This window comes from Furipterus horrens, unplaced genomic scaffold (assembly GCF_987537825.1).
Source record: "Furipterus horrens unplaced genomic scaffold, mFurHor1.1.pri manual_scaffold_13, whole genome shotgun sequence".
NCBI lineage: Eukaryota > Metazoa > Chordata > Mammalia > Chiroptera > Furipteridae > Furipterus > Furipterus horrens.
This window is the reverse complement of record NW_028327183.1, coordinates 14,698,728-14,722,626: the sequence shown is the minus strand read 5'-3', so window position 1 is coordinate 14,722,626 and position 23,899 is coordinate 14,698,728. Positions and strand designations below refer to the sequence as shown.

General features: G+C 49.8%; 1 protein-coding gene and 2 non-coding genes across 5 annotated transcripts; 1 reads left to right on the top strand and 2 right to left on the bottom strand.

The window, feature by feature from the left end:
• Positions 1-32: 32 nt before the first annotated feature.
• Positions 33-23,899, bottom strand: PSKH1 (protein serine kinase H1). 3 transcript variants are annotated; one of them, XM_090260582.1, is made up of 5 exons: positions 23,799-23,899; positions 15,168-16,194; positions 7,420-7,528; positions 5,766-5,881; positions 2,258-2,321 (listed from the first exon to the last, which is right to left on the bottom strand). In XM_090260582.1, exons 2-4 carry the CDS (start codon positions 16,122-16,124, stop codon positions 5,787-5,789), a joined length of 1,161 nt encoding a protein of 386 aa, XP_090116708.1. In that variant the 5' UTR covers positions 16,125-16,194; positions 23,799-23,899; the 3' UTR covers positions 2,258-2,321; positions 5,766-5,786. The 3 variants fall into 3 exon arrangements, with proteins under 3 accessions (XP_090116707.1, XP_090116709.1, XP_090116708.1); XM_090260583.1 differs by lacking the exon at positions 5,766-5,881 and having other exon boundaries at positions 2,212-2,321; XM_090260581.1 differs by lacking the exons at positions 5,766-5,881; positions 7,420-7,528 and having other exon boundaries at positions 33-2,321.
• LOC149994101 (U1 spliceosomal RNA) lies at positions 3,057-3,220 on the bottom strand. Its single transcript, XR_016507912.1, has one exon. It is a non-coding gene; the product is annotated as a U1 spliceosomal RNA (small nuclear RNA).
• LOC149994100 (U6 spliceosomal RNA) lies at positions 22,781-22,884 on the top strand. The gene has a single exon (XR_016507988.1). It is a non-coding gene; the product is annotated as a U6 spliceosomal RNA (small nuclear RNA).

The following is a 23,899-nucleotide window of genomic DNA, read 5'->3' as shown; positions in this document are numbered from 1 at the left end:
TGACCCCTTGGTCCCTAGCAAGGAGCCCAAGCTGTTGGAATGGGCAGCCTTCCCAGAGAAGGGCAGCCTGTTTATTGAGTACAGAGGATATATTTACAAACTGAGTACACAAAATAAATAACTGCACATTCGCCATCCACAGTCCATGGTATAAGGGCCCAGGTGGGCCTATCAAAGGCCCAAGTCTCCAAACTCCCTCTGTCCTGCCTTCAAGACCAGACCTATCCTGGGTAAGAGAGGAAAGAATTCCCCAGGGCTTCAGGCCCCTAGAGGCACCTGGGAAAGTGAGGGAAGTTCCGAGGCCATGGGTCTTGGGCTCTCCACTGCCTTGTGCCAGGGGCACTGGGGGCAGAAGGAGGGGCTGTATAAGGCACAATCGACTTGGCACAGAGTGGTCTCTTTGGCTTGGTTTCCCACTGGAGATGGCACATGCAGAAAGAGGAGAGCCTGGCCTAAAGCTACCACTGGAAGGAACTGAGGGCCAAACTCTCCCTGTTGGCAGGGGCCCTACAGTCTAGCTAAGGCTTAAGTTGGGCCCTGGCTCCTTCCCACCCACTGAAAGCAGCTGCAGAGGGTGGGGGCTTGCGTTCCAGCCCAGTTTGGGTGGTGAGGCACCATGACTGACACAGGGGCGGTCTGGCTCAGGCCTCTGGGAAAGCAGCCTCCTAATTCCACTCACCTTCTGCAGGGGCTCCCTCCAGCCTGAGGTTCAGTGGGGCCCAGACTGCAAGGGTAATGCTGTGAAAAGAAGCGGGGACAGGCTAGACTGTGTAAGGCCAGCGCCCCAGGTGCTCAGAGTTCAGAGGCAGATCACACAGTTTGGCTAAGTTCCAGGGGGAGCTGCACAGAAGCTGAGTAGAAGGGGAGAGCAGGGCAGCCCGGAGACCCTCCCTCAGTGCAGCAGCTCCTTGCTTCCCACTTCCTCTCAGAGGGTGAAGGGTGAGCAAGGTGGTCATTCCTAGGCTGCCTATATTCATGCCACACACTAGATGGCGCCTTCATGCAGCTGCAGAGGAGGGAAGAGCAGAGTCTGAAGGGAAAGGACCACGGGGAAGTACCCAGGGTAGAACCAGGACTGGCACTGGAACCCTGATGGGGCTTCTCCCTGGGAAGCCCCTGCCCTCTGCCTTGGCCCAGGTGCCTCCATCCCCCAGCTAGCAGCAGTGGGGCTCCCTTTAATGCCCCACGGTTGGGAAGGAGGCACCTGGAGAATAGAACAGGCATCCAAGGGGAAGAGGGAGGTGATGGTAAGCTCTGCAAAGGAGGCACTGAGAGCAGTAGCTGGTAATGGGCAGGAACTCTCTCACAGTCAGAGAAAGGTTGGAGCCTGGAGCCAGCCTGCTACCAACAGTGCCACACAGTCCAGAAGGGCCAAGCTCCGTGCCATGGCCCTACCACTAGACGTCCTGGCAACTGCTGGGGCCAGGAGTGGTCCTTGGAGTCTCCACGAAGGAAGATAGATCTTGGCTAAGAGGTTGGGGGTTGTTTATAGACTTAGCCAGGGGCTGAGAGTCCAGCCAAGGCACAAGCTTTGTGCTTACCTGGGCCTCTCACTGGAGCACAATCACGAGGATCAGGATGCCATGGAATGTGGGGGGCCAGGCAGGAAGGTTTGGTAGAGGTAAGGGGTTTCCAAAAGTAACTGTCCCAAAGAGTCCTGGAACCACAGGACACCCTCTACCTGGTACTGCCTGCCTCTTTGGTCTGGGGAAGAGTCAAGGGCAAGGGGTGAAGGAGACTGAAGGGCAGGTCCTACCCTTTCCCCAATTTGTACTAGAGCAATTACCCACCTAAAGGAACATCAGTGCGAGACCAGCCTCCTAGTTCAGAGGGCTCCCAGCCCCTGGGGCTTCCCCCATTCTGTCACACCAGGAGGACAGGGACTACTGAAGGCACAGAGAAATGGCTGGGGCCATTCACCTACCACTGGCCATACAGGCTTATCTCCAGAGAGGACACTGGTCCCAGATGGCGTAGCCGTGTCTCTACCACTGCCAGGCAGCTCAGCCATTGTATTGCTGCTGGTAGCGCAGGTTGAGCTCCCGCAGCTCCCGCTCCCGCACACGGCGCGACTTGTTGGAGCGTGTAGAGCGGCTGGAACGTGTAGACTGGGCAGATTTGGTGCTCTGGCAGCGCGAGGAGGCGCGTTTGAGGAGGTTCTGGGAGATGGAACGGTGCAGATTTTTCATGGATGAAGAGGCTGCCATGCTCACCACCCACGGGTGCCTCAGGGCCTGCATTGCAGTCATACGGGCGCCAGGGTCCACAGTCAGCAGGCGGTCAATGAAGTCCTTGGCCAGGTTGGATACGCTGGGCCAGGGCTAGAGGCCAAGGACAAGTATTAGAGTGAGAGCACTCAACATTGCCTTCCCCATCCCAACAATGCCACCACCACAGCACTCAGACCTTTCTAGCACATGCACTCTCCCCCTAGAGGCACTGCCTGGCTCCTCCTGGGTAGGACATTCTGGGCCTCCCTTCCCAACCCAGAGAGCAGAAGCTGCTCTGACAGGGCATCTGACAAGGAGGAGGGCCAGCCCCCCCCCCCCAAAAGAAACTTCTAAGGTTCCCTGGACGCAAAGCCTGGCACAGGGAGGTGGCCCGTGTTAAGACCTCCCCCACGCCAGCTTACCCCAGGACCACTATAACTGAGAGGTTTTAAAGGGAAAGACTCAAACCTTCATCCATATCCTGAGCCAGACTATTTTTATTTTTTCAAGAGGAAAAATCCATTTTTATTTATTTAGTTTTCAATAAATTTAAATCATTGAGAGGTACAGCATTACACAGATTCTGTGTCTAATGGCCTTAAGCAGGAAGGTTTCTTTGGAATGTGGCACAGACCATGCCACTATTTCCATGAGCATGAGTTACCTTTCCTCTGATTACTCTGGTTTTGTTCAGTTTGCCACCAGGAGTCACTGTGTTGCTCTTTGCCTTGTAAACATAAGCATACATTTTGCCTAGATAGAATTCAGTTTCATCCTGAGCATAAACACCTTTAATTTAAAAAAAAATTTAGACGATTTTTAAAATTTATTTTATTTTCTTTTTTTCAGGGGAGAGTGCGAACACAATCCCCCACGACCACAAATTATGAAGTCAAGTTTCCCACATTTGGGGAAATGGCAGGAGTCAGCACGTCCGGAGTGCAAGGGATAAGCCTCACCCTGGGAAAGCCACCTTCATGATCATGGTATCTCCCCTGCCAGGTAAGTATTATTTATTTATTTTTAGAGAGAGGGGAAAGGAGGGAGAAAGAGAGGGAGAGAAACATCGATGTGAAAGAGAAACATCAACTGATTGCTTCTTGCACACCCCCAACAAGAGACCTGGTCAGCAACCCATGCATGTGCCCTGACCAGGAATCAAACCACTGACTTTCCACTTTGTGGGATGATGCCCAATCCACTGAGCCACATCAAAACTAAAGGTGTTGCCCTGGCTGGTGTGGCTCAGCGGATTGGGCATCGTTCCGCAAAGTGAAAGGGCAATAGCTCGATTCCTGGTCAGGGCACATGCCTGGGTTGCAGGCCAGATCCCCAGATGGAAGTGTGTGAGAGGCAACCGATTGATGTTTCTCTTTCACACTGGTGTTTCTCGCTCTTCCTTCCCTATTCTCTAAAAAATAAATATAAAAAATATTTTTTAAGAAAAAGAAGAGCTGTGTGCTCCCTCTTGTTCTGCTGAAGGAGGGCAGATACAGCACTGCTCCAAGACCCAGCATCTTCTTGGGGCACTCTGGCATGGGCTCTGATGCTCCCTAAAGGGTGGGTAGCTAGAATCTTTGCTGAGCCTGTGGTGGATGACCATCACCTTTGTTCCTGCTAGTTGAGCTCTTCCTGTTCTACCGCACAGTGCCCTTCACCTCGGAGAACCCCTGAATGCACTCTCTAGGGGACACAGGAAAATCAGAGAGCCCACATTCAGGGCAGCTACACATCCATTCAGCAGACACAGTAAAGCAGTGACTATCGGTGCCCCCAAGTGGGTTCTGTTGATCTCCAACTCCTTCCCAATGCCCTTCCCCACTCCTGCACAGAGGTGGAGCAAGGAGACAGTGGTCCTGAACAAGGCATAGGGCTACTTGCAATTGCTACCCTTACCTGCCCTTTGGAAGGAAACTATCAACTTTTACTGAGCTGAACTGGAAGAAAGTAACAGAGAGACAACATTTCTAAACAGCACCTAACAGGGTCCTCCTCAACAATGGGCAAACTCTGAGTTTCCTGGGGAGATAGATATTGGCCCTCAGGAAGAGGGTGAGCAGTCAGGGCCTCAGGAACACGTAGCCCAGGGAGGTCCACAAATACCTTGTTGTCTCAGAGTAGTGAGGGGGGTGCAGGGGCAAGGGCCTTCCCACACAGGCAGCCTGGTCTATGTATCCCTACAGGCCTCCAGTACTGAGGCCAACATGCAGGGTGACTAGACAGGACAGTTGTTACATTAACTTTTGGCTCATACTTCAAAAAAGCCTCATGGCTTGCTGCTGCCACTGAACACAAGGAGCAAATGTGAGGAGCCAGCCAATTCAGACCACAGACACTCACTGCAGCCCCTGTCACTCATTTAAGAGATGGAAAGAAGCAGGCACAATGGGACCACTGATGGACACAGCATATCTAGAACTCAACAGGCTGGGTCATAAGAATACCAGTGCTGCCCTACCATCTTTTATGGTCTCCAAGAAAAGGACAAATCGCTAGGGAATACACTATAGCTCAGCCTGGCCTGTGGGTGGAATGGCCCCAAGACACAGCTGGCAGCCTGGGCTGGCCAGACAGGGCTAGGACATGGATTCTGCCCCCACCCCTTGGTCTAACCAAGATAAAAGAGGGGCAACTCCTCTGGAGATGAAAAAATAGTTGCAAAGCTGGACCTGCAAGCCAAGAACTTGAACACAGATGTATTGGAGGCCTCTCTACTTTACATGGACACACACCCAAACCAAGGTCCCCTGCAGCTCTTAGGCCCCTCACCACACCTGCCATGTGGGCTTAAGCATCTCGATCTCCAGAGTGGCACAGGCACACACCAGGCATCGACCCCTGCTGCTTCTCGAGTGGCCAGTCCATTAGTGTCAAAGTGAGTCAGATTGATCTGCCCCCCCCACTCCCCCAAACGCTTGCCTCTCCAATTACTTGTGTACGTGAGACTGTGTGCAGAATACAGATGGATTCATTTGTCTGAGAGCCAACCCAGCCCTCTCTAGCAGGCCCCAGTTCTCCCCATCTTTGAAGAGCTGTGAGTAGCTGGGCCTGGTGGGTCCCCCGAGCCAATATGACCAAAGCCATGCTGACCTGAGAACCAGGCTGTACCAATGGCCCCCAGCCTAACCCTCACACACTGAAGAACTTGGAGCAGGAAGTCAGGCAAGCAGAACACAGGAAGGTGGTCCTCACTGAGCCTACTAGCAGTGGGGGAGAGCTTTGGTTGACTTACAGAATAGGGGCCTCTAGGAGCCCTGCTGAGGTCTCCAATGGGGCTCAGAAAGGAAAACCAAAGCTTTCCACACTCCATGGTCACACGACCAGCCCTAAATCCAATTCAGCTCCTCCTAAGAAAGCGTTCAACACCTACAGACCAACCCACCTCCTTCCTCAATATACCTGGGCCTCTGAAAACACATGAGTATGTCTGTCAGCCTATGACTGACTGGCCAGGAAGTATTCTGGGCTTAAGAAAAAGAAAACTGATTCAACAGTCACACCCTTGGGTTTCCACAACTCTAACTGTTGGCTCTGGGTAAAGAACAGAACTCTCACCTTAGTATACTTGGGCCCAGATCAGGGACACACATGGGCCTCAGGTGGCTGACAGAAGGGACAGGCCCCAGGAACCACCCTGGTCAGTCTCCCAGAGGCTTCCACCTGTTTCTGGGCTGCCATGGAGCACAGGACATGGAAGAAAATGTTAAAATGTCAGTCTGCCTCGCCTCCAGACACTCAGGTCTCCCTGCACTGTGGGATCAGAGGACAGCTGTCACACCCAGGATGACAGCCTATTCCGTCCTTCCCACAAGTCTCTCGTGAGCTGTGTGGGTAGGGGGTGGGCTCTGTCCTGAGGACAAAGAGAGGTTGTTGGAGGAGCGACATCACCTCCACCCTTGCTCTGACCATCAAATTGGCTGCCCTTCTCTCTAGTCCCTCCACAGTCCTTGTCCCCTTGCAGTCAAGGTAGCTACTACTGATATCATCACAGCAGAGAAGCTAACAGTGGCTAGAGGGGCCTCTCTAGTGGGCACTTCCTTACCAACTTCACCCTCTTCATCCCCCTGCTCCTGCTGGACCTGTTGCTCCTCCTCAGCAGTGGAGTCCAAATCTCCCTTGAGAGGGAGGCACCAAATCCCAAAGGGCTTTCCACTCCAGCTGAGAGGATGCACCTCCCTACTCCCCAGCCCCTTTAACTTGCTCTACCACTTTTTTTTCTTTTTTAGACAGAGGGGGAAGGGAGGAGAAAGAGGGGAGAGAAACATTGATGTGAGAGAGAAACATCGATTGAATCACACCAGTCAGGGGATAACTTGCTCTATCTACCTTTAATGTCACAAGGGCCTAGCAAGAATATTACCCAAACCACTACCAGTGGTCTCACCTGGAGCCCGAAGGCTAAGGAAACAAAGGGTAGAGCCGTTCTCTGGCCTTGGCTGCAGAGAGGAGGAAGCTGCTTCTTTCCAGCAGCAAACCCAGCTCATGCAGCTTGCCCTAGACACCCTCTGGCAGGCGGGTCTGCCCAATCTCAAGCAAGGGGTGAGAAAGGTCTGGTATCTCTTCCAGATGGCATCTAGTGACAGATTAAAGTGTTAGGCTGTAAGCCCAGCAACCCATGTTCTAGTTCTACCTGCTCTATGTAACCTTAGAGAAATCACAGTCTCCTCACTTTTAATACAAGGAGCTAAATGCAATGATTTCTAAGTCTCTTTCAGTTTCTAAGTCCTGTATTTTAAAAAGATGGCTCCCATCTTTTTTTCTCGTTTGGCTGCGTGTGAGGAAAAGCATGGCATCTAACATTTAAGCCGATTTAACCTCTTGACACATTATGTGTGCTTTTCCAGCCCAGATGATTCTGGGGAAGGTTGCCTGGCAGAGAACGCAGCCCCACCAAAGAGCTGCTAGGGGAAGGAAGGGAAGAAGGACGCCTGGGCTTTGCTCTCATGACTCAGTTCTCCCTCGGCTTGGTCTCAAGATGTATTTTCAGACCCAGAATTCCCACCCTCAAGGCTTCCTTCCTGCACCTTCACGGGCATGAATGAGAGCAGAGAAAAGGACACACTGGAACTTCTAGGAAATGGGAGCTTCAGGGACAGTCAGAAGAACAGAACTGTTAGTATGACAAGAACAGCACACACTGATGTTGCCCATGAGGAAAAGTATTTTGAAAATTTCAGCAGAATTAGACTCCGTGGCAGCAGACACTCACCATCCTGGTGCCTGGACTTCCAGACCAGACAGAATCCACCACCCTGGGACCTGGCAGGGGGTGGATGGGGGCCAAGCAGCAGAGAAGAGAAGGACGTTGGGAAGAGAGCCTGAGGGGAGAAAAAGAAGGAAGATAATAGAGTTTAAAGAGGCAGAGAATGAAGATAAAAATGAGAAAAGGCACAACTTCAACATTAGTAAAGCTGTGTTCTGAAATTTGAGAATAACAAAATGAAATCTTGTGCCTCCACTTGTTCCTGCCCAGAGTCTACAAAGTGAAGGACAGGAATAGGAGGGAGACAAAGTACAACTCAAGAGTCAGGAAAGATGCCATGCACTCAATGCGGAGTCAGGGGGATGCTGGCAACCGGTGCCACCAACCGAGTAATATCTGCTTTGATCAATGTCCTGGAGCAGCCCTGGAAGATGCTATATTTCAGAGCCTGCTGCATAGTGGTTTCTTCTATCTCTACCCATGAATTCTGCTGAAGCCAGGTGGTTTCTAGGGCCCAAACAGGCTTTTATTAACTTCTAATTCTAATTTCATTAGAATTCTAATTTCTGAGGCAGTTTAGAAACCTAATAATGGCTGCCAGCATATCACTCACACTGTAGCCTCTGTCCCCAAATGTCTGTGTCCCTGGAACCCTGGTACACTGGACTTGATTCAGGGCAGGCACTGGGTCAACATGGGGTAGCAAGATGAGTGAAGAGATGAAGGTTCCAGCTTTCTGTCCAACCCGCCAGGTCACACTGGAGTGGTGCTCAGGCCTAGTCACCGCAACGGCACAAGAAGACAGACAAACCAAGGCCAGACAGGCATGCGTGAAAAGAGTGCCCTTGTGTGATGGGAGAACTGCCCAAGGATGGGGATCCTGGAGCGGTACAGCCAGTGGGGGTGGTTGGACCAGGGTCTTCCACCTCAGCATGGGCAGGAGGGAGAGGTATATGGGAGGCCATCACAGATTTAAAGAGGTCAGAATGTGGGAGAGACAAGAGCCCCAGCAGCTCCAGAGGAACGTGAGGTGCTCAAAATGACAGGGCCTTTGAGAGAACACAGCTATCCAGGTGGAGACAGACAATAAGAGCAAAAAAGGGAGCAGACAGATGGTGCATCAGTAAACACTCCGAACACAACCCTTGATACATCCTTTTTGTTGGAGAGGCCTCAGTGGGGGCCAGGGGTGGGAAATAACAGCCATGAAAGGCAGCTCTGACCCTGGGTTAATGATATGCTATAGGTTGTCAAAGCAAGGCATCTTGGTAGGAATGGCCGAATACAGCAATATGGAGAGACGGGCATCTGTTTCTGCTACCACAGAAGTGTGCTGCTTTCTGGGGAGCATGAAACCAGGGCAGCAGTGGCAGAGGGATGCCTAGAAAACAGGGCAGGGCTCCAGAGAGCCAGGTGGTGGCCCAGAAATGGCACATATGGGGTACGCTGCTGCTCTCCACTCAGAGCCTGCCTCCTGCCCCCACAAAGAGGGAGCCACTCCTGTCTTCCTCCAAGAGGCCTCCAACCAAGAAGAGGTTTCCAACCACAGTGACCAATGAGGGCCCACTGCCCACACCCCGTGAACCAACCATGCCATTTCCCAGTGACCAGACAGGGATCTGGACATAAGGCATCTGTTCCTGCAGTGAAAGGAGACTTATCTGTTGGAACACCTACCATGTACCAGGAGCTTTTGTGAGGTACGTACACATGGCCCTTGCCGAGGGATCCTTTCTGAACAGGTATGGGGGCACTGCGTGTCCTAATGGAACCCTCACACAGAGCCAGCATCAACCTCCAGCACTTGATATCCAGCAGCCACCAAAAGGCAAGAAGGAAACAGGGTTTAGGGATGCTTCTGAGCAAAGAATTCTAAGTCAACTTATAATTTCTTGTTATGTCAGCTACTCAGACACAGGAAAGCCATCCTCTGACTCAGGGAGCAGGGGGCAGTGAGAAAAGAATGGAGAGCGATGGTCCATCACAGTCCCTATATACACCGAAGTGGGAACATGGGACAATTAAAGGGATCCCGCAGAGTCCAAGCGAGCCAGAAAACATATCACCTACCTCCCTGCATTGTCTGCTGCCTAAACTCACATCCATTCTCCAGCTTGCCCACCTCCCCCCAGCAATCTTCCCCATGGCTCTAGGGTAAGGTCTTACCCCCTCACCCAGGCGCGCCCTGCCAGAGCACGTGACTATGCTGCATGACCAGCTCCCACAGGCTGAACCCCTTCACCAAGAGAGCACTGGGACATGCCACATCCTCTCCACTTCATTTTATCTTCAACACCTCAGAGCAGAGTCTCTTTAAAAAGTGGAGAAGAGCTAAGATGGGAATGTAAATGTCAACTCTGGCTCTGGGCACTCATCCTATTGCAGGGCTATCAGAATTACAAGATGGCCCAACTAACGGCTGTTGGATCCCAAGTAGACGGCCAGCCCATAGCCCAGAAACCCACCCCTGAGAAGCCACCTCCCACCAACATTTATCCCTCAGGTAGTGGGAGATCAGTCCTGCGGGTGGGCTTCCCATCCCACTAGGATCCTGTCCTCTGCACAATAACACTCTCCTGAAGGAGGCTCTGTGAAAACCTTTGCCCAAGCCCATCTGTTCCCGGTGTAGTCACCCAGTCTTGCCCATAGCTCAGAGACTGTCCAAACAGAGGAGTATGACAATTAAAGGTTGCTAAACACAGGGAGGCAGCAAAGCTGCTGATGGATCTCTCTGACATCAATCCTCCAAGAGCCACTTCATATGTCCTGCCTCTAGAAATAGAACTCTTAACAAAAGCAATGACATTAGGCCAGCGATGTCACATTTCATGTCAAGTGAATCAGAGTTTCCAAGCAGAACCGTAACAGTCCTCTAGTACGGGTTTGCAGATGATGACTCACTTTCTGTGTCACTCCCTTGGAAACAGCTGCTCGGGCCCTCCTGGGGCCTTCCATGACAGGAAGCTTGCTCTCTTCAGGGTGGCTCTGTATGTCTTCAGACTACTCTTGGTCACATAGGCCTTCCTCACATTGGTCAACATGCCTCCCCATCACTTCCATTGTGACTCTAGCTTGGCCTTCTTCACTCCAGCACCTCCAGTCACTGGGTAAGTATTCAAATTTCTCCTCTCAAAATCATCTGTCACAGCTTTCTCCATCCTCTTCCAAGATTTCTATGTTTGCTTCTAACGTCTGGCCAGCCACTCCCCAAGCATATCGCCAGCGGTCTCCCCACTTTTTCCTGGAGTCCAGCCCCCAGAAGAGAGCACTCCCAGCCAGCATGGGCAGCCTGGTCTGCCCGCTCGCCAGTAACTTTTGTCCCTTTTGAGGGCATCACCAACAACCATGGGTATTTCCCTCAGGAGAAAGTATTGAGAGCATATGTACTGATACACACGGTATCCCCAAGGACCTCACAAGCCAGGGAGGAGAGAGATGTCTACAGACAACAGCTCAAGAAAGTGCAAAAACAGAGTCTAGCAATATGGGGAGGCATGTGTCAGGGACAGTGAACTGCGGGGACGGGAAAGCCAAGACCTCTGAAGCCCAGGTGGCCTGGATTTAAATCCCGGACCTGACACCCTCTAATTGTGAGAGCATGGGCCAGTTACTTAACCTTACTAACCTCAATGTTCTCACCTGTAAAATGGGGGATTACACCCACCTGACTGTTGTGGAGATTAGAGATGTTGAAGGTACTCAGTAGGCACTACACAATGGCAGTGGTCAGCATCACCCAGAAAGAAAGCAACGGACCTCTGCTAAGGATTGGGAGCACAGGGGAAAGCCTGAGCAAAAGCTTAGTGTGGGGAGTATGTGAGTGTAGCAAACATCTTGGGTCTATGGTATATGGGGAATGGGGTGACGCTTGGGGCAGAGTATCTAGACTGTCAGGAGCGTGGCAGTTGGAGTACTAAAGAAGGACTCACTTGGTGTGCTTCCCTCTGCCACTGGGCCCCACCTGGTGATGTCAAGGCAGGACTCTTGTGTACTCTCTGGTCCAGAGGGCAGCCTGAGTCCTCTCTCAATCTGCCCTCACAAGCCGATGAGCCTGCAGAGCCACAGGAGGTTTCTACCCCTTCCTCCTTCTCTTGCTAAATGATGGCTCATGCGTACCACGTGGAGCCCAGTTTCTGGGATTCCTGATCTTCCCCAAACATCCCCAGGAGGCCAAGCTAGGATTATTCCAACAGCCCTCAATAAGTCTTCCTGCTAATCTCCCACAACACTTCCTGGTGCATTCCCCCTTCTCTGTCAAGAAACTAAAAGGCTCCCTCCCACCTAACGCTTCCGATCCCCAAGTATCCTCCAGCACAGCAAAGCTCCTGACAGCAAACACCAGGCCTGCCCCCCACTCTCATCAACCTTTGCACCACTCTCCCAAACAATCTCCTGTTTATTGTGAAGCACAGTCAGTAATGTCCTTCTCTGAGCCTCCTTCTGCTCAAAGCCTTCATCCTGCAGGAAGTTCTCTATTCAAGTCCACAGAAACCACTGAGCCTGGGGTTGCATGGACAGAGCCCTCAGGGAACAAGCCCACAGGACAGGGCTTGGTGTACAAGAAACATCACTATGAGGGGGCAAGTGACAGGAAAAGTGTCCCTAAAAAGGAACCAAGTACCAGAGGACTATCAGGTAAGGAATGCACACCTCCAAACCTTACTGAGCTCAAACTTTGCTGAGCTCAAAGTGGGTAGTCCTTTATTTATCCAAGGAGTTAGACTGAAACACTCCCCTCAACACAGCATGTTCTCAGACAGGTTTTCTGGCAGGTCCTTATTTATTTAGATGTATAAGACAGATGGCTGGATTGAGGGCAGGGGCAGGGCCCATCCCTAAGAAGGGGGGCCAGGTCAGTCACTGACTTGAACGCCATAGCCCACGTTCCAGATTGCCCAGGCCCAGTGGCTCTCTGCCAAGGTCTGTGCTGGCATATGTCTGACAACAAGGGTTCATTCCTTTTTTTTCTTTTTTTTTTTAATATATATTTTTAAATTTATTTGTTTGTTTGTTTATATATTTTTAGAGAGAGGGGAAAGGAGAAAGAGAGGGAGAGAAACATCACTGTGTGGTTGCCTCTCACTCACGCCCCCACCTGGGGACCTGACATGCAACTGAGTCATGTGCCCTGACTGGGAATCGAACCATCGACACTTGGCTTGCAGGCCAACGCTCATTCCACTGAGCCACAGCAGCCAGGGCTAAGGGTTCATTCTTGTGGACATTTCTATTTCTAGTACTTTATCCCCAAGCAATTTCCTGTCCCATGGGGATGGGGACCTTCCCCAGGTGCACTTATGGGTAGGCAATGACCAGCATCTCAGAAAGACAGATGATTGGTCTCCAGTTCAGACAGCCTGATCTCATAATGAGACCTCCTTACCCAGGAAACACCCCAGACAAATCCCTCCCAATCCAGAGCTGTCAGAGTGGTAACATTTGTTTTGAGGGTCAGCCAAGCTCCTGGTAACAGACAGGTGTTATCACGACTAGCCAGGAATTTCACTCTGGAACTGGAAACTGATTAAAGGTAGTAGGGCCAAAGGCTGGGCAGTGACTCCTAAACTTTGGAAGACCCAAGCTCATGCCCTGTGATTCCAGCAAAGCAGGAAGTAGAACCTCAGGACCCAGTCTTGTGGCTACAGTAGGAGGAGAAAACCTGAGTCCATTCCATACCCTCCTCATTTGTCATTCTCCACCCTCCACCCTCAGATAATCAATAGCCTGTTAGCACAACTCCACAAGCTCCAATTAGATAAATTGCCTGCTCAACAATTGCCAGAATCAGGAACTCTTAGGCAAACTTACACACTTCTCTGAAGAGTCTTTCCTTTGTCAGCATCTCTTGGGCAATCTCTCTCCCTCCCATAGCTAAGCTTGCTACTCCCTCTGCCAGCAGGACCCTCAATAGCCTGGCACCACTCAGAGCTCCAGGCTAGAGCTCCCAGAACACAGCAAACCAGGCAGGGCCTAGGCACAACACTGCCTCTGTGAAGTGGCTTCTGGGTCTTCTGACCTTGATGAAACCTGGTCCAGAGAGTGAATGGGACAATGTCCTCTGTGACCACTCCATTGTAGCCTGGGCTTCCACCCCCACCCCCTGCCCACAGTCAGCGCTTGCTCTGTTGAATGCATTTGGAGCAAAGAAGAAAACATGAAAAACTGTAGGAAAGAGCTATAAAATATTCCAGTTTCTCCTCTGCCTATGGCCAGCACGAAGGTGGCCTGAAGAAAAAGGCTTCCCTCCCTTCCTCACACCACCCTGAGACACATGACCTGGGAATTCCCCAGAGAACGCCAGCCCCCATCCCAACAGGAGGAAAGTCCTTGACGGACCCCATGACCACGTCTGGAAGCTGACAGGGAGGATGATGAAGCATAGGACCTCGAGTGCTGAAGGAAAAGTGTTGTGATGCTTTTGGGTGACTTCTGTAGGAAATGCTGCTCTGGGTCACCTGTCTGGGGCCAGAAAGAGCCCAGTTCTAAATCCCTGGGAGGAAAGCTGGGCTACAAAAGGGATCTGGTCCCAGAGGTCCCTTCCCTTCCCGCTGGTTATTCAGGAGGCATGGGCAGGTCCTCAGCAAGCCCAAGTCTGAGGGGAACACTGTGGGGAGCACTTGGGGGTGGGCCCTCACTGCCCTGGCAGAATCCTGTTGCCCTACAAAGCTCACCTTACCTCCTCTACAAAGCCACAAAACACTTTTCTTCACAGCCTCCCTGAGCACACCGTGATGCTCCAGGCTGCAGCGCTGTTTCTCGTGGCCAGCCTCATTTCCTACCCAGTCAGCATCCTGCCTCAGGACTGACCAGCTCGCTCTTTTTCTTCAGCTTCCAGCAGTGCTAAAACCTAATGGGGTTTTTTTTCCGGGTATCAGTGGATCCAAAGACACAAACTGATGGCCAACGGTTTGAATCTGGCCTGCAGATTAGCATTTGCTGGCACACAAGGTACTGCTTAAATATGTGAATTAGATTCCAACATTTTAAAATTAGATTTTTCTGATTCTCTTTCAAAAATTGGAATGTCTGAAGTATGGTCCTCAGTGCTATGTGGCAAAGCTGGGCAGAGATGAGCAACAGCTGCTCCTTTAGACAAGACAGTCACTCCAGCTTGTCCCAATCCCTATGGAGCAGATACTACGGAGGCTCTGCCCCACATTTTATCAACCCATCTGAGCTCACCTATCGCTGTAGCGCTCCTGTGTGTACGCTAACACCTTGCCACTGCCACTGCCCACAGCTCTCTGCTTCTTTGCCTGAGGACCTTCTCTGGCACTAGCTGGCATTCAGAACAGCAGAGCAGTGCTAGGGATTTAAAGCCCCCAAAGAAATTCTTGACTCATACAGGAGTCAATGGATTAAAAACCAGCCACTTCCCTGCCCCTCAAAGGTACAATTCTGAGACATGTTCCACATGATTGTATTCAGAGTCCCCAGTGGGACTGAGTTCCAGGGGCTCACAATGGCAGTCTGCTAATTAATGTACCCTTTACTGGTTTTTCCCCTTTCTGCCTCATTTTCCCCACCCTTTACTTATGCTTATTGGGATCACACTCCAATTAAATTATCAGCTCCCAAGTCCTTGTCTCAGGGCTCACTCAAACTCAAGATACCCTACTAGTCTCACTTCATCTTTTGTACATCACCTGGCCCCATCAGCACGGCCGTCAGAGCACATCCCTCTGATGGAAAGCCTCAGGATAGAACCCCCCACCCATGGGCCTCCCAACATCCTCAGGACAGGGCAGACTTACCTCCCCCGAGTAACTGTACTTGCCCCTGAGGATCTGCCGGTACAGCCGGGTGCGGTTGTCATCTTCAAAGGGCATGGTGCCACTGAGCAGGATGTAGGCGATGACACCCAGTGCCCACATGTCCACTGAGTTGGTATAGGGCTTTCGAACCAGGACCTCAGGGGCAATGTATTCAGGTGTGCCGCAGGTGGTCTTCATCAGGCAGTCGTCACCCTTCTTGCGAGCACTGGCCAGGCCAAAGTCGGTGATGATAATCTTGGAGTCAGTGCCCGGGTGGTAGTAGAGCAGATTCTCAGGCTTGAGGTCTCGGTGTGTGATGCCCAGCGCATGCAGATACCGGACGCCATCCAGCACCATCTGCAGCACCCGCGTGGCGTCACGCTCAGTGAAAGAACCCTTGGCAATGATGCGGTCAAAGAGCTCTCCACCAGTGGCCAGCTCCATCACCATGTACACACGCTCCTGAGTCTCAAACACCTCCACCAGCTGTATGATGTTGGCATGGCGCACCCGGCGCAACACACGCAGCTCCGACTCACACACCTCCCGCCCCTCCCGGTACTTGGTCTCAATCATCTTGATGGCATATGGCTGGCGGGTTGTCCGGTGCTCCACACGTACCACTCGGCTGAAGCTGCCTCGGCCAATTAGGGCTTTGATGTCATACTTGGCCGTCACACGTGGGTCGAACTTGGCCCTGTACTTAGCCACCCTGGCCCTGCGTGGTGGTTCTGAGGAAGGCTCTGTGTGGCCAGTAGTGGGAGCACTGGGACAGGGATTTGCACACTGACTGGCTGCTGGGAGCCCAGCTTTGAGAGGGCCAACACAGTCCACCTCCGTGATGAAGTGCTTATATACATCGTTCTTAGTGCCACTGAAGGGCTCCACCTTCTTGACCAGATCCAGCTGGACATCCTTGGGAGGCTCAGGAAGGACCTTGCTTGTCCCACAGCCCATCACGGACACGGGGGCATCCTCTCCAGCGAGGCTGGCAGGACCTGCTCTGCAGGCAGCGCCCCGTCTATACCTATGTAGACAGAAGAGAAGAAAACTCAGAATAACTGGGGACACCTCTGAAGGCATACCAGACATTCTCCTCCTCCTTATCACTTAATAATCATAGCCTGAAGACCTGGCTCTAATATGGTCCCCTGGAAGGGAGGATGGCTTTGGTCCCTGAGTGCTCAGAGCCCAGGCTCAATGGCGAGTCTAGATAAAAGACTGGATCTGAACATCATGGTCTTGACTTATATCTGCTTGGCTCTTATTCTCATGCTGCTTTTCAACCCTGAGAGAGGGCAGGAACATGTACCACGCTCAGTTGTTACTGCCCCCACCTTCTTCCCTACTCTGCCTGGGTTTCTTATCCTAGTTGAAGTTCCGGGTTTTTTAAATGTTAAAATCATCCTCTTATTACTCTGATTCATCTTTCCTGAAATGGGGCTGTAGAGTGTTGGAGGCCTGCTCTCCAACACTATCACTCGCCAGGCCTCAGAAAGCCGCTTCTGCAAGGCCTCCCTCTGTGTACCCATGGCTGCCCAAGAGTGGTGCTGGGGGCCAAGAGGCAATACCTAATACCAACCCCCACCTTCTTGCAAAGCCAGAAAAATATCCCATCAAAGGTAGCAGAAAGAGCCCTGGCTGGTGTGGTTCAGGGAACTGAGTGCCGACCTGTGAAGTGAAAGGTCGCTGGTCTGATTCCCAGTCAGGGCACATGCCTGGGTTGCGGGCCAGGTCTCCAGCTGGGAGTGTGCGACACGCAACCACACATTGATGCTTCTCTCCTTCTCTTCCTCCCTCCCTTTCCCTCTCTAAAAATAAATAAAGTTTTTTGTTTTTAAGGTGGCAGAAAGAGACCCAGGCAGGTTTTGCTGTAGCACCTTGGAGGTCAGGGAGAAGACATAGAGGCTATCAGATTCCAGTGAGCAAAGGACCTGAATTCAAGGTGGTGACACTAACAGATGTACCTAACTCCTTCAAGGAATAAGCTCATCTCTGAAATATACCTAAAACCTTGATTACCATCAGATAAAAAGGAAGAATTTAGAGACTACAGATAAGGGCTACAGTTTTATTCAATATGTTAAATCAGTATGTTTAAATCAATGACTCAGCAGAATGAGAGGAAAAGATTCTTTCACCAAAACAAGGCTCTTCAGGATTTACTACAGTTCTCACCCAAATGCCCACGAGATCCCACACAAAAGTTTAGGAAATGATGTTGAAACAAAGGCATTTAGAAACAAGGTTCCCTGTGACAGAGACCAGATTAGAACTATGGACTCTGGAATTCTGCAAACTCATCTCTTTCTTCAGAGAAAACACAAGACCTCAATGCAGTAAAGGGCTACAGCTCAGGGAAAGGAGAGCTCTTGGGCCAGGATTCCTGAGGCAGAACACAGGCCCCTGATCCCCAAGACCGCATGGCAAGCAATGTTTACCGCCATCCAGAGAAAAGACAAACTGCATGGGTGACCCAGCCCAGCCACTCAGTTGTCGCTTCTTCCTGGTGAGGAGGCAGAACCCTAGATACACAAAATAAACAACTGTTTCCAGGCATGCACACTGGCTCTTTTTGCTTAAATGTCCATACCTAGTCAGGTCCTGATGAAAAAAACTAAGGTTTACAAAAGAAAAAGCCTGACTTTTCACTTTATTTATAATAATTTTAAATTTTTTTAATGATTATAGAGAGAGGGGAAGGGAGAGAGAGAGATAGAAGAAACACTGATCAGTTGCCTCTCATACGTGCCCCAACCAGGGACCAAACCCACAACCTACGCATGTGTGCTGACCAGGAATCAAACCTGTGACCTTTCGGTTTATGGGATGACGCTCCAACCAGCTGAGCCACAACAGCCAGGGCAGTAACTTCACTTTAAACAAAGTCTGCACAAGGGTCTCAAGTCAGCAGTGAGATAGCCAAGGATTATCCCTCTCTGACCTTCCTTCTTTCTTCCTAGGACACAGTTTCTCTCACATCTGTTCCAATAAGAAACTTTTCAAAAATGATGCGGTACTGCACCTTCCTAACTATGCATCAGGAGCGGAGGAAAGAGGGTGCCAGCTCTAAGAAGGGAGAATGGCCGGTAGCCTCCAGGTGATCACAGCTGCTCATGTTCCAATCACGTTACATTCTCTTCCCACAGCTGTCAAATGAAAAGGCAGCATAGGGACAGGGGAGGCAGCTGGCAAACTCCTTCTGCGAAGAAGTGCAGGGTGTTTTCCTGCCCCAGCTCTCCTATATATGTCCCCAGCACAGTGACCAGAGTGGGGGTAAGGTGGGAGAGGATGAGAGAGAGAAGCCTCAGGAGACACCTCGTAGGAGGGGCACACTATGCCAGTTATCACACGTTCCTATTCCTTTCACAACAACAGTCTGAAAACATCTTGCATAAAATACTGAACTCTCTAGAGTTGGCCTTCACACCCTCAACTAAGCCAGATCCAAAGCACTCCTCAAGAAAGGCAAGTGTGTCGGACGGAGTGTGGCAGTGGGTGTGAGTATTTAGAACTACTGTCCTCAATAACACTACAGAAATGACAGGCCACCCTGTCTGGTGTAGCTCTGTGGATTGAGTGCCAACCTGAGAACCAAAAGGTCTCTGGCTCGATTCCCAGTCAGGGCACATGCCTGGGTTGCGAACCAGATCTTAAAAAATAATAATAAAATAAGAAATGATAGGCCAAGAAAGGTAGAAACTCGTCCCAAGCCACTTAAATAGTGACGGCCAGGCACGGACCCAGACCTCCTGCTTCACCTTCCAGAGCTCCTTGCATTATGTAGAAAAGACTCTGGAAGTACCAGAACCGGGTCTTACCAGGTCAAGGCTTCAATTTTTCCTCATACCACTCAGCTGGTAAATCAACCACGTTTTCTGAAGGGCCTGTCTTCTGAAACCTATGTTCCACGTACAATCTGGGTCACAGTGCTCACTGCTGTACTTTGAACTTTATTTTATTTATTTATTTATTTATTTATTTATTTATTTATTTATTTATTTATTGTATTTTTTCCATTTCCATTTATCCTTCCAAGAGTCACTTCTACCGCCACCCACCCCCACTGCTGTATTCTTGATTGCCTCTGATCACTAGTTGTCAGCCCCTTGAGGGAAGGAGCCACTTCTAGAACTCTCTGGCACCCAGCAAAGTGCTGAGGTCAGAGCAGGCATTCAACATTTGTTGATAATGAATGAAAGGTGGTCTGCCTCTCAGATTTCTATTTGTCATGAAGCAACAACCCCAGGACCTCAGAAATTTCAAGTAGCAGAAAGAGGCCAGATTGACGGTTAGACCAGAGCCATGCTCTCTGGGCACCTTTGTCAATGTCAACAACAAAGGAAGCTGGAACTCTCAGGTCTATTTGGGTCTTAGAGATTGTTACCTGAACTCCAAGACAAGGTTGTCCATAAGCTGCCAGCGCTGGCCCCATATGTGGGGGAGGCCAGGGACCTAGGAAACAGCAGGCAAGGATGGATTCTGAAAAATTTCCTACACACAGAAGCCAGGTCTGTGGATGTTTCCCAGACAGGGGCCCAGAGACACCTAGCCCTCTCTAATAACATTCCCTAAGATCGTTCTTCACAGCAAAGCTTCACAACCTTTTTACCTGCAAAGATTCCTATATTTTGCTCCCATGTTTTAAAAGACTGTCTGTCAAAATGAAGTAGGCAGTAATCTCTCAGTAATCCCAGATATAAGTAAGTGCTCATCAGCACACCTAACCATCATGAGGCAAGCAGAGATATACCAGGCAAAGATGTCTGTCATTTAGACAAAAATCCCTGAACAAGGACATATGCAACCTTAGGGGGAACTACATGATTCTACGTTCTAAAACAGTAAGTCTGATATAGGGCCAACGATTTCATTTTCAGAAATAGTACTATGAAACTATTTTCACAGAATGCAAAGAAATATTTGTATAACAAAGTTTATGCAGCATTCTTTACAAAAAGGAAAAATGGGAACAACCCACACAACGATCAGTAAGGGAATAATTAAATAAGATATATTCATATAATGAAATGAGCTGCAGCTATTGAAAAGAATAAGGTAAATCCATATATACTGACAAAGAAAGATGCCAGTTACTTAATTTTATTGAGTGGCTTCATGCCAGGATCCATGTCTGTGATGTATTAGTTTAAAATAGTAAGTAAAGCATACGTCCTGTAAAGAATTTTAAGAAGTTAAGACATATATATGGGGAAAAAATATCCTGGAAGGGCAGAAAAGAAACTGTTGACAGTGTTTACCTCTAGGGTGTGGAAATGTAAGGAGAATAGGCAGAAGAAAGAAAGGAAGGGGGACTTTTACTTCTCACTTTATATACTTCTGTGCTGTTGCTATATTTTTAAATCATCACCACATAGTCCATTTTTAAAGTTAACAAAAGTATATATTGTAGAAATCTATAAACTAGTATAGCATTTTAAAAAGCTGGAGGAACATATACCAAATTATGAGTGTTTAGTGTCTAAAGACACTATGCACTTATTCACTCCTATAATGTTTTAACTTTTAGTATTATTTCGTAATAAAAATTGTTATGACTTCTTTTTAGAATATAGTAACTTGGGACCCCACTTCTCAAGGCCATGGTAATAACTGGTGGGGAGACTCCTCCTTATGACTAAGAGAAGGACAGAAGTTCAAACGTTTGTTGTGGCCTCTTCATTTTATCGTGACCTCCAACTCCATCCAAGACATCCCACCTACAGCCCCTCCCATTGTCAGAAATACAGACTCTGGCAATGTCCTGGGGTTCTCCTTCCAGAATCCCAAAGTTCAGCCCACAGATATTTACTGAGCTCCTGTTGTGAGCCAGGAACTTTGCCAGGGACTGTGCCAGACAAAAAGAAGGTAGGCATAGTCTCTTCTCTCAAGGAACTTAAGCCCAGATGGTTCCACACCAAGAGTCCCTTAATCTATTACCCTTCGGATGTCCTGTGAGGCCACTTACAGGTAAGCAGCCTGAAAAGGGTCCCTCTGAGACCATTTTCCCCCAGCAAATGAAAACATCACATTTTGCTACTTTAGCATCACATTAGACACCATGGCCACATAGTGTTGTACCAAGAATTAGCTCAGGGATGACCTGGCCAACACAAATCAGCTTAATACTCACTGAGTAAGATTCTTGGAAGGAAAAGAAGCTCAAATAAGTAAGTCTCTCTCCAGCTTTCAACAAAAAGAATTGCTTCCCTTCTTCCAGGACTGTATTTCTCAAAAATTTCTCTGTGTATACTGTGGTCAATGGAGACAGATATTCTCAGCTATCTCCAAGCTTAAGGGTCAATGATTTGGAACATCAACAGCCCATTCACATCATACAGTCGGGAAGCTCTGAAGAGAACTAAAGTTGCCCACATAACATGCTCACATTTATAAAGTAAAACAGAAGGCCAAACCAAAGTCTCATTCATTTATGTGACTGACAGAGAACCCCAGGATCTAGTTCGGATTCTATAGACACTAAGATCCGCAGGGGTATTCCATCCCAGATGAGGGGCAAGTCTATCTCAGTGTCTGAAGCAAACTGATTTCCTGAAAGCTGCACTTTCTCTAGCCCATTAATACAACTTAACAAGTGCAAGAACTGCAATTAGACCTGGACAATGTGCTTATTTAGCAAACCCACCCTCTAGTGAGTCAGAATTTGTAGGGAAATGGCCAACTACAGCTGCCCTGAGTAGAAGCAGTCTTGTCAGAGTTTTCCCTGATGACCAAAAAAGACCTTGAGGAAATCACAACACAAGGCAGCCTCCTACACGAGGCTCAGTCTGAAGAGCAAACAGGCTTACTAAGGTGAGATTTCCTTTTAACAACGGACATATTCTGGGAAGAACGGCCATTACTAGACACAGTGGCTTCCATTTGCTGAGTCCCAATTGTCCTAAGTATCTTATATGCACTCTCATCTCTGCAACCACATAAAGTAGGGACGATTAATCCTATTCTGGAATGAGCACACTTGGACTCAAAGAGCCTGAAGAGCTCATAAAAGCCAAAAACTGACTCCCAGTCTTTCTGACTCCAAAGCTCACATCTTACCATCAAAACATACCACCTCCCCAAGGTATGGGCAATGAGACTGCAACGGGAGGCCACAAGGCACAGCTAGCCCTTCCCACTGGACAAAGAAGATACAACAGTTTCCTGGGGGCAGTGACAAAGATCTTCAACCAGGGAGCACAGTAAAGTCACCTGAGAAGTTTTTTCAAAATACATGTCCAGATTCCCGATCTTGTGAATCAGGCTCAGAGGATGAGAGACTCTTGAATTTGTAACTTGAAAAACTGCTTTACACCATCAAGGTTGACAAGGCTCCACCACCCACCACACATGCCTCATGTGCAAACACAAAATACACATCAGCTCTGCGCATCTCAGATCCTCAGCCCTGAGAGACGCTCAGTAATACAGCTGAATCAGTATCCATTCTTAAACCAACAACCTAACACAGTGGTGTATTTGGCTCCTACTTTATGCCAGGCAGAGCCAGAAACCTGGGTGCAGATAGAAAACACAATCCTCAAACTCACCATCATATGACACAACATAATCTAGTCAACAGAAGTCACATAAAAAAAAAAGTACAGAGGGCTATGCTTGCTTGGGCAGCACATACACTAAAATTGAAACAATATAGAGATTAGCACGGCCCCTGAACAAGGATGACACACAAATTCATGAGTCATTCCATATTTTTTTAAAGTAGAGTGTAGAGTTATATGTGAAGCAAGGAAGGTTTTCTCAAGGAAATAAAATCTAAGGTGAATTTTAAAGGACAGATGTAAATTTTCCATAGTGATGGATGGAAGGGGAAAGAAGAGTATTACAAAAAATAAGAAAACTGGGTAGCTAAAGCACAAGGGTATTAAAACAGCTAACAAAAGGATCACACGCTCCAACAACAAAATATGTAAACAGAAGGTAAAAATGCACAGGTGCTGACTTTAGGGTTGGATCCATCAGATTATGAAGAGCCCTGAATGCCTTCCTAAGAAGCTTGGCCTTTATCCTGTCAGCACTAAGGAGCCAATTTTAGGCAGTGAAGGGCTTATTCGGCTGAGAATTATCACTTCAGCAGCTTCATTTAGTGGGAGTGAGCATGGACAGTTGGGCTTCCCCTTATAAGCAGAGGGGTGACTGGCTTGCGGGACAGGCGACCTGGCTGGACTCAGGCCTGCTTCTTCCCGGACTGAATAAGGAAGCAACCGGCTCCCCGCCAGTCCCCGGCATTCAGATGCAAAGGAGGGGTGTGGATTAGGTGCTGGACACGAGAAGGGAGTGAGGACAACTGAGTCAATTCACCATGACCGACGCCGGCTGGCTGAACAGCAGGCAGGGCAGCTGACCAGGTCCACCAGGCCCACGAGGCCCCGGAGACAGGCTACCCAGCGCAGCAGCACGTTTCAAGGCCACTCCAGCCTTGGACACCGGGGACCCCGAGCAGCCATCGCCTGGCCTGCTCCCTAGCCCCGTAGGCCCCGGCACACCTGGCACGGGCCGAGGGCTCCGGTCTGGGAACGGGCAAGCCCGGTGCGCCAGGAAGTGATCGAGGCCGCAGCTCGTCAGCCCCTCCCGCCCGTTGGGCCGAAGCCCTGGGCCGGGCCGCCTCACCTCGCGGGGGCGGCGGGCTCTTCGGCGTCTTGGCGGCTGTGCTGACCCTCTCGGGGCCGTGGCCACGGCCGCTGCAGCCGCCATCCTCAGGCGTTAGCGTC